General features: G+C 41.8%; 1 protein-coding gene across 1 annotated transcript; it reads left to right on the forward strand.

Moving 5' to 3' along the window:
* Positions 1-274: 274 nt before the first annotated feature.
* On the forward strand, positions 275-1,458 carry LOC123488737 (antimicrobial peptide NK-lysin-like). Its single transcript, XM_045219530.1, has 4 exons — positions 275-359; positions 544-623; positions 1,092-1,175; positions 1,297-1,458. The coding sequence occupies exons 1-4, from the start codon at positions 311-313 to the stop codon at positions 1,456-1,458; spliced, it is 375 nt and encodes a 124-aa protein (XP_045075465.1). The 5' UTR covers positions 275-310.
* The last annotated feature ends 8,408 nt before the right edge of the window (positions 1,459-9,866 follow it).

Consider the following 9,866-nt stretch of genomic DNA (forward strand, 5'->3'; position numbering starts at 1 on the left):
TGACTAATTAAAATGAAATTAAAATGAAGATCAGACTTTGGATAGATGGAAAAAGGTTATATGAAGATTACTCCTCATCAGTATATACTAAACCACTAGAAAATATGACATCCTTCCAAGTAACATCCTGCTTGTAAGGTTTGTGTGTTGTGGTCAATGTAAGATGTACTATCAATAGGTCGTAGGTGGGGTTTGTACAGGGGGCTGTAGATAGAGGGGCCTCTATGTATAAAAGGGCTTGTCTGATTCCTAAGTCTCTTTACCAAACCCCAACACGACTTTACTCTTCACATCTCTACCACCGCAAATCATGAAGACATCTCTGGTCCTCCTTGCCCTCTGTCTGCTGGCTTGTTCAGGTGAGATTTCATTTGTTAACTCAAGTAGTAACTACTGTATATGCAGCACATACATTGGGTCAGGGTGCAAGGGGAACTGTGGGTAGGGGGGCCTAAATCAACTCCAAGTTCACCTTTGGTTTCAGTACAATTCAAGTAAAGGACCCATCATGGGAGTGACTGTTGTATCATTTTTTCTTCACAGTTTGGGAGATCCATGGGCAATGCCAAGAGGTTGACCCTGATGACCAGGAAGTAGTGGAAGCACAGCCGGAAAAGCACATGGTAATAGTATGCTATGGTCAAAATGTTATGAACTAAGAGAAAGTGTAGACATTTCTGCAACTTCCTATTGGAATACTCAACCTCCTACTGTTTAACAGAACTTAACCATAGCCGTAAATATAACTAAAGACATACATTGACTGAAGAAACTACTGTCCAACCTGACAATACATATTCAAATGTACTTCAACCATAACACTGAATACATCACACCATAATTTAAGTAATAATAATAATTTGGGGGGTTGCTTATATTTGTCTTGTTAAATAAATTATGTAATGGAAATGTGTTTTTTTGCATATCCCAAGTACCCCGAGACACCCGCAGGGAGTGGGGTCACGGCCAGGATCACCATTGTACAGAGTCCCTGAAGCAATTAGGGTTAAGTGCCTAGCTCAAGGGGCACAGCGACAGATGATTATAATTGTTCTAACATGTCCTTTCTTGTCTGTTTGTGCTTTCCAAAGGAGCAACAGCTAAAGGGAACCTGCTGGGTGTGTAAGTGGGCACTGAACAAAGTGAAGGAATCCATCCCCACTTCCTCTAGCCCGGTAGCTACCATAGCATTACAATCCATAAGAGTGTCTCTTCATGAAATTGCACTATTTACTATTTACTGTGATATTTCTCTGAAAATGTCAACTGATGTTGATGATGATTTCTCGTCAATAGGAGGAGCTAAAGCAGACACTATTGTCCGTTTGCGATAATGTTGGCTTCCTAAAATCTTTGTGTAAAGTCCTGGTGAAAAAACACTTGTGGGTGCTGATTGAGGAGCTTAGCACAAGCGATGACGTGAGGACCATCTGCGTTAACATTAAGGCCTGCAAGTGAGTACAAGAAACCGTTCGACATACCCTTTAGTCACTGTTCAGACAACTAAAGAGTATAGCGATGATCACTTGTGCTTGTTACTTGAAACACTATTGAGTAGAATGTATTAATTAATATGAAAATATGGGGGTTATGTCTTCCGATCTTCCACTCATGTGGTCTTTTTGTGCATCTTTAGACCAAAGGAGTTTTGGACCTGAGCTACTGACCAAGCAGCCAGTATCCAGATTCCAAAGTGAGAAGATGGATGTTCTGTTGTCAAGACAATGCTATGCTGCCAGCCTCTTGCTATTTCTTTTTCAAACTAGTCACAACACAAGCATATACATGGATGATCAAGTTGTTGGAATGATTATGTTCTGAAATAATGTTTTTGGGAACATGTATTATAATTAAGCAATAAGGCCAGAGGGAGTGTGGTATATGGCCAATTTACCATGGCTAAGGACTGTTCTTATTCACCACACAACGTTGAGTGCCTGGATACAGCCCTTAGCTGTGGTATAATTGCCCTTTACCACAAACCCCCAAGGTGGCTTGTTGCTATTATAAACAGGTTACCAATGTAATTAGAACAGTAAGTAAGTCGTTTTGCATCATACCCGTGGTATATTGTCTCATATACCACGGCTTTCAGCCAATCAGCATCCAGGGCTCGTATGATTCGGTTTATAATAGTGTATGTGTCATTCTTAAATTGCAGTACATTTTCTATCACGTACAAATGTAAACCTTTTGCTATTTTATTCCAAAATGTTGAGAATGTTGAATGTTTGTTTTTGTAAACTTTTGGCCAGGCAAAAATCAACCTCAATTTATAGAGATTACAACTCCAACCCTTCTTTGACACCTCTAACATAACTCTATAAATATATCAAATTAAATGTTTTACTGATTAACATATAGTAGTATATATTTTTGAAATTATAAAGCATTTAATTACAATGTCTAGGAACTCATGTTGGCATTTTAGCTACCTTTTTATTTAGAATCTCAGTTTTCTGTAAAGAATCTTGATTGTTTGGTAGGTGGCTTAAAGTAACTGTCCAGTGTTTCCAGATTTCTATGAAATATGACTTATAATTAATTAAAATATTAGTTAAATAGTTTTCCTTCCAAAATGTTTTAATTAAGTATGTTAAAAAGCAGCTTCTCTGTGAATGGTGTGGCGTACCCCAACAACAGAATGGTGTGGACGTATACGGTCATTACAAATATTAATGCGAGTACAACACTGATTGGCCAGCATCCTCATCAATATTTTTAAACTGTCTGTTTGCGATACAAGTTTGAAATGGGGTTTTGAAGTGTTTTTTCTCCAAATTTATGGATGAGTCAACAACATTATTTGGGTATGAGTTAATAGAATAGGAACTTTTAAAAGTGAGATTTTCACTGTACTGTTACTTTAAATGACATCCAGCAAGGGCTTTCGTCTGAAAAATTTATAGAAACATGAATTATAGAGATACTCCATGCAATCAATCAAATGCCTCTCTGATGAAAAGCTATTTCCCACACCTTTCACAAATTACGTTGAACAATAATGCATTTTACAGTACTCACTTGCAGAGCTTAAAGTTGAAAAGTTCTTCAGTCAGCAGCATCACACTTATGCACAATCTTTTTGCACAAATATTTGAGGAAGCCAATTGTAAACCTTAAGGCATTATGAAGGCTCACACATTCTTATAACAAGTGTTAAACCTGCAGGCCTATTTATCACACATTTCAACAGCCTTGAGGGCTAACACAGATTGGTTACAAGCCCTGCATCACGGAAGAGCCATGTAAAGCAGAGTCATATCAGATGTCATGCTGTTTGTCGCCTTAATTGTTCTCTATGTTTAGGCATCATGTTCTTAACCTTCCTCAGGACCCACTTACATGCCCAGGAGAATCCAGGAAGCTTTGCTTCAACTTGGCTCTCAACCTGTAGCGTTTTAAGCCAGCTGATTATATATTTTCTATTTTTTTATTTTTCTATCAGAAAAAGATTCATATTGGTCAAGCTCAGGCACGTACATTTTTTGGTGCATTTTCCAACCTGTTAGGTGCATACTCCATACAGGGTGGAACCTAACAGAGTGGAAATTTGGAGCCTAAATTTGGCTGAGCTAACATAATGGTGAACACTGATATTTTGTTAATTTTCTCTATAATTTAGCCTAACAGGGGTTGGAAATGTATGAGTGGGACACACGGCCGGCTCATTAGGCAGGATTAGGCCGCAGCCTATGGGCAGATTGACGAAGGCGGCATTTTCTGAACTAAACTGACCAAGACGCACCTCCAACAACAACACATAAAACCACACATAATTCTGCCCCAAAACAATGACAATTTCTCTCAACCAGTGGCCTATGGGCTTTTTAGGTGAACGCTGATGCCGCCCTTTGATAAGCAGTGCCCACTTTGTCAAAGGCAGGGGCGCAAAATAGTTTGCTTGTCCATTCCCAGCGCGCCTCTCCAGTGTGCTGTTGGAGTGACGCATCTCTGCAGCGCTCCAAACAACATTCAGTCAAAAAACGTATCTAACATAAATCATGCAGCAGATTTAGGATGTGGTAGAAAGAGTATGTGACCTTTTCTGTAGACTACAGGTTGAAGATAAAATGTATGACAATGGAATGATTATGCAGGTTTTACCGATCAAATAGCCTAACTCAAATAGCCTAACCTAGAGTGGCTTGCGAAAGTATTCACCCCCCTTGGCATTTGTCCTATTTTGTTGCCTTACAACCTGTAATTAAAATTGACTTTTTGGGGGTTTGTATCATTTGATTTACACAACATGCCTACCACTTTGAAGATACAAAATATGTTTTATTGTGAAACAAACAAGAAATAAGACCAAAAAAAACAGAAAACTTGAGCGTGCATTACTATTTACCCCTCCAAAGTCAATAATTTGTAGAACCACCTTTTGCATAAATTACAGCTGCAAGTCACTTGGGGTATGTCTCTATAAGCTTGGCACATTTAGCCACTCTGATTTTTGCATATTCATCAGGGCAAAACTGCTCCAGCTCCTTCAAGTTGTATGGGTTCCGCTGGTGTACAGCAATCTTTAAGTCATACCATAGATTCTCAATTGGATTGAGGTCTGAGCTTTGACTAGGCCATTCCAAGACATTTAAATGTTTCCCCTTAAACCACTTGAGTGTTGATTTAGCAGTATGCTTAGGGTCATTGTCCTGCTGGAAGGTGAACCTCCGTCCCAGTCTCAAATCTCTCGAAGACAAACAGGTTTCCCTCAAGAATGTCCTTGTATTTAGCCATCCATCAATTCTGACAAGTTTCCCAGTCCCTGCTGATGAAAAACATCCCCACAGCATGATGCTGCCACCACCATGCTACACTGTGGTGATGGTGTTCTCGGGGTGATGAGAGGTGTTGGGTTTCGCCAGACATAGCGTTTTCCTTGATGGCCAAAAAGCTTAATTTTCCATATGTTTGGGGAGTCTCCCACATGCCTTTTGGTGAACAGCAAACGTGTTTGCTTATTTTTGTCTTTAAGCGATGACTTTTTTCTGGCTACTCTTCCGTATAGCCAAGCTCTGTGGAGTGTACGGCTTAAAGTGGTCCTATGGACAGATACTCCAATCTCCGCTGTGGAGCTTTGCAGCTCCTTCAGGGTTATCTTTGGTCTCTTTGTTGCCTCTGATTAATGCCCTCCTTGCCTGGTCCGTGAGTTTTGGTGGGCGGCCCTCTCTTGGCAGGTTTGTTGTGGTGCCATATTCTTTCAATGTTTTAATAATGGATGTAATGGTGCTCCGAGGGATGTTCAAAGTTTCTGATATTTTTATATAACCCAACCCTGATCTGTACTTCTCCACAACTTTATCCCTGACCTGTTTGGAGAGCTCCTTGGTCTTCATGGTGCCACTTGCTTGGTGGAGTCCTTTGCTTAGTGTTGTTGCAGACTCTGGGGCATTTCAGAACAGGTGTATACAGTGAGGGAAAAAAGTATTTGATCCCCTGCTGATTTTGTACGTTTGCCCACTGACAAAGAAATGATCAGTCTATAATTTTAATGGTAGGTTTATTTGAACAGTGAGAGACAGACTAACAACAAAAAAATCCAGAAAAACGCATGTCAAAAATGTTATAAATTGACTTGCATTTTAATGAGGAAAATAAGTATTCATTTACAACTGCGACCTGGCCAAGATAAAGCAAAGCAGTGCGATAAAAACAACAACACAGAGTTACATATGGGGTAAAACAAAACATAAAGTCAAAAATACAACAGAAAATATATATATACAGTGTGTGCAAATGTAGCAAGTTATGGAGGTAAGGCAATAAATAGGCTATAGTGCAAAATAATTACAATTAGTATTAACACTGGAATGATAGATGTGCAAGAGAGGATGTGCAAATAGAGATACTGGGGTGCAAATGAGCAAAATGAATAACAATATGGGGATGAGGTAGTTGGGTGGGCTAATTTCAGATGGGCTGTGTACAGGTGCAGTGATCGGTAAGGTGCTCTGACAACTGATGCTTAAAGTTAGTGAGGGAGATAAGAGTCTCCAGCTTCAGAGATTTTTGCAATTCGTTCCAGTCATTGGCAGCAGAGAACTGGAAGGAATGGCTGCCAAAGGAGGTGTTGGCTTTGGGGATGACCAGTGAGATATACCTGCTGGAGCGCATACTACGGGTGGGTGTTGCTATGGTGACCAATGAGCTAAGATAAGGCGGATTTGCCTAGCAGTGATTTATAGATGGCCTGGAGCCAGTGGGTTTGACGACGAACATGTAGTGAGGACCAGCCAACAAGAGCGTACAGGTCATAGTGGTGGGTAGTATATGGGGCTTTGGTGACAAAACGGATGGCAATGTGATAGACTACATCCAATTTGCTGAGTAGAGTGTTGGAGGCTATTTTGTAAATGACATCGCCGAAGTCAAGGATCGGTAGAATAGTCAGTTTTACGAGGGCATGTTTGGCAGCATGAGTGAAGGAGGCTTTGTTGCGAAATAGGAAGCTGATTCTAGATTTAACTTTGGATTGGAGATTCTTAATGTGAGTCTGGAAGGAGAGTTTACAGTCTAACCAGACACCTAGGTATTTGTAGTTGTCAAAATACTCTAGGTCAGACCCGTCGAGAGTAGTGATTCTAGTCGGGTGGGCGGGTGCCAGCAGCGTTCGATTGAAGAGCATGCATTTAGTTTTACTAGTGTTTAAGAGCAGTTGGAGGCTACTGAAGGAGTGTTGTATGGCATTGAAGCTTGTTTGGAGGTTTGTTAACACAGTGTCCAATGAAGGGCCAGATGTATACAAAATGGTGTCGTCTGCGTAGAGGTGGATCTGAGAGTCACCAGCAGCAAGAGCGACATCATTGATATACACAGAGAAAAGAGTCGGCCCAAGAATTGAACCCTGTGGCACCCCCATAGAGACTGCCATAGATTCAGACAACAGGCCCTCCGATTTGACACATTGAACTCTATCTGAGAAGTAGTTGGTGAACCAGGCGAGGCAGTCATTTCAGAAACCAAAGCTATTTAGTCTGCCAATAAGAATGTGGTGGTTGACAGAGTCGAAAGCCTTGGTCAGGTCGATGAAGACGGCTGCACAGTACTGTCTATTATCGATCGCGGTTATAATATCGTTTAGGACCTTGAGCGTGGCTGAGGTGCACCCATGACCAGCTCGGAAACCGGATTGCCTTGCGGAGAAGGTACGGTGGGATTCGAAATGGTCGGTGATCTGTTTGTTAACTTGGCTTTCAAAAACTTTCGAAGGGCAGGATGGATATAGGTCTGTAACAGTTTGGATCTAGAGTGTCACCCCCTTTGAAGAGGGGGATGACCGCGGCAGCTTTCCAATCTCTGAGGATCTCAGACGTTACGAAAGAGAGGTTGAACAGGCTAGTAATAGGGGTTGTGACAATTTCGGCGGCTAGTTTTAGAAAGAAGGGGTCCAGATTGTCTAGCCCAGATGATTTGTAGGGGTCCAGATTTTGCAGCTCTTTCAGAACATCAGCTGTCTGAATTTGTGTGAAGGAGAAGTGGGGGGGGGCATGGGCAAGTTGCAGCGGAGGGTGCAGAGCTGGTGGCCGGGGTAGTGGTATCCAGTTGGAAAGCATGGCCAGCCGTAGCAAAATGCTTGTTGAAATTCTCGATTATTGTAGATTTATCGGTGGTGATAGTGTTTCCTAGCCTCAGTGCAGTGGGCAGATAGGAGGAGGTGCTCTTATTCTCCATGGACTTTACAGTGTCCCAAAACTTTTTGGAGTTAGTGCTACAGGATGCACATTTCTGTTTGAAAAAAGTTAGCCTTTGCTTTCCTAACTGCTTGTGTATATTGATTCCTGGCTTCCCTGAAAAGTTGCATATCGAGGGGGCTATTTGATGCTAATGCAGTACGCCACAGGATGTTTTTGTGCTGGTCAAGGGCAGTCAAGTCTGAGGAGAACCAGAGCTATATCTGTTCTTAGTTCTGTATTTTTTGAATGGGGCATGTTTATTTAAGATTGAGAGGAAATTACTTTTAAAGAACAACCAGGCATCCTCTACTGACGGAATGAGATCTACAGTGGGGGAAAAAAGTATTTAGTCAGCCACCAATTGTGCAAGTTCTCCCACTTAAAAAGATGAGAGAGGCCTGTAATTTTCATCCAAAAAAATCCAGAAAATCACATTGTAGGATTGTTTATGAATTTATTTGCAAATTATGGTGGAAAATAAGTATTTGGTCACCTACAAACAAGCAAGATTTCTGGCTCTCACAGACCTGTAACTTCTTCTTTAAGAGGCTCCTCTGTCCTCCACTCGTTACCTGTATTAATGGCACCTGTTTGAACTTGTTATCAGTATAAAATACACCTGTCCACAACCTCAAACAGTCACACTCCAAACTCCACTATGGCCAAGACCAAAGAGCTGTCAAAGGACACCAGAAACAAAATTGTAGACCTGCACCAGGCTGGGAAGACTGAATCTGCAATAGGTAAGCAGCTTGGTTTGAAGAAATCAACTGTGGGAGCAATTATTAGGAAATGGAAGACATACAAGACCACTGATAATCTCCCCTCGATCTGGGGGCTCCACGCAAGATCTCACCACGAGGGGTCAAAATGATCACAAGAACGGTGAGCAAAAATCCCAGAACCACATGGGGGGACCTAGTGAATGACCTGCAGAGAGCTGGGACCAAAGTAACAAAGCCTACCATCAGTAACACACTACGCCGCCAGGGACTAAAATCCTGCAGAGCCAGACGTGTCCCCCTGCTTAAGCCAGTACATGTCCAGGCCCGTCTGAAGTTTGCTAGAGTGCATTTGGATGATCCAGAAGAGGATTGGGAGAATGTCATATGGTCAGATGAAACCAAAATATAACTTTTTGGTAAAAACTCAACTCGTCGTGTTTGGAGGACAAAGAATGCAGAGTTGCATCCAAAGAACACCATACCTACTGTGAAGCATGGGGGGTGGAAACATCATGCTTTGGGGCTGTTTTTCTGCAAAGGGACCAGGACGACTGATCCGTGTAAAGGAAAGAATGAATGGGGCCATGTATCGTGAGATTTTGAGTGAAAACCTCCTTCCATCAGCAAGGGCATTGAAGATGAAACGTGGCTGGGTCTTTCAGCATGACAATGATCCCAAACACACCGCCCGGGCAACGAAGGAGTGGCTTCGTAAGAAGCATTTCAAGGTCCTGGAGTGGCCTAGCCAGTCTCCAGATCTCAACCCCATAGAATATCTTTGGAGGGAGTTGAAAGTCTGTGTTGCCCAGCGACAGCCCCAAAACATCACTGCTCTAGAGGAGATCTGCATGGAGGAATGGGCCAAAATACCAGCAACAGTGTGTGAAAACCTTGTGAAGACTTACAGAAAACGTTTGACCTGTGTCATTGCCAACAAAGGGTATATAACAAAGTATTGAGAAACTTTTGTTATTGACCAAATACTTATTTTCCACCATAATTTGCAAATAAATTAATAAAAAATCCTACAATGTGATTTTCTGGAGAAAAAAAATCTAATTTTGTCTGTCATAGTTGACGTGTACCTATGATGAAAATTACAGGCCTCTCTCATCTTTTTAAGTTGGAGAACTTGCACAATTGGTGGCTGACTAAATACTTTTTTCCCCACTGTATATCCATCCAGGATACCTGGGCCAGGTCAATTAGGAAGGCCTGCTCGCTAAAGTGTTTTAGGGAGTGTTTGACAGTGATGAGGGGTGGTCGTTTGACCGCGGACCCGTTACGGATTTAGGCAATAAGGCAGTGATCGCTGAGATCCTGGTTGAAGACAGCGGAGGTGTATTTAGAGGGTAAGTTAGTCAGGATGATATCTATGAGGGTACCAATGTTTACGGATTTAGGGTTGTACCTGGTAGGTTCGTTGATAATTTCTGTGAGATTGAGGGCATCTAGTTTGGATTGT

Source organism: Coregonus clupeaformis, unplaced genomic scaffold, assembly GCF_020615455.1.
Source record: "Coregonus clupeaformis isolate EN_2021a unplaced genomic scaffold, ASM2061545v1 scaf2438, whole genome shotgun sequence".
Classification (NCBI taxonomy): Eukaryota; Metazoa; Chordata; class Actinopteri; order Salmoniformes; family Salmonidae; genus Coregonus; species Coregonus clupeaformis.

Bases quoted from the DNA above. Each gene is read 5' to 3' on its own strand.
- LOC123488737 (XM_045219530.1), top strand. From the start codon at position 311: ATGAAGACATCTCTGGTCCTCCTTGCCCTCTGTCTGCTGGCTTGTTCA. The intron at 360-543 runs GTGAGATTTCAT...TTTTCTTCACAG, and splicing joins CTGTCTGCTGGCTTGTTCAG to TTTGGGAGATCCATGGGCAA. The intron at 1,176-1,296 runs GTAGCTACCATA...TCTCGTCAATAG, and splicing joins TCCCCACTTCCTCTAGCCCG to GAGGAGCTAAAGCAGACACT.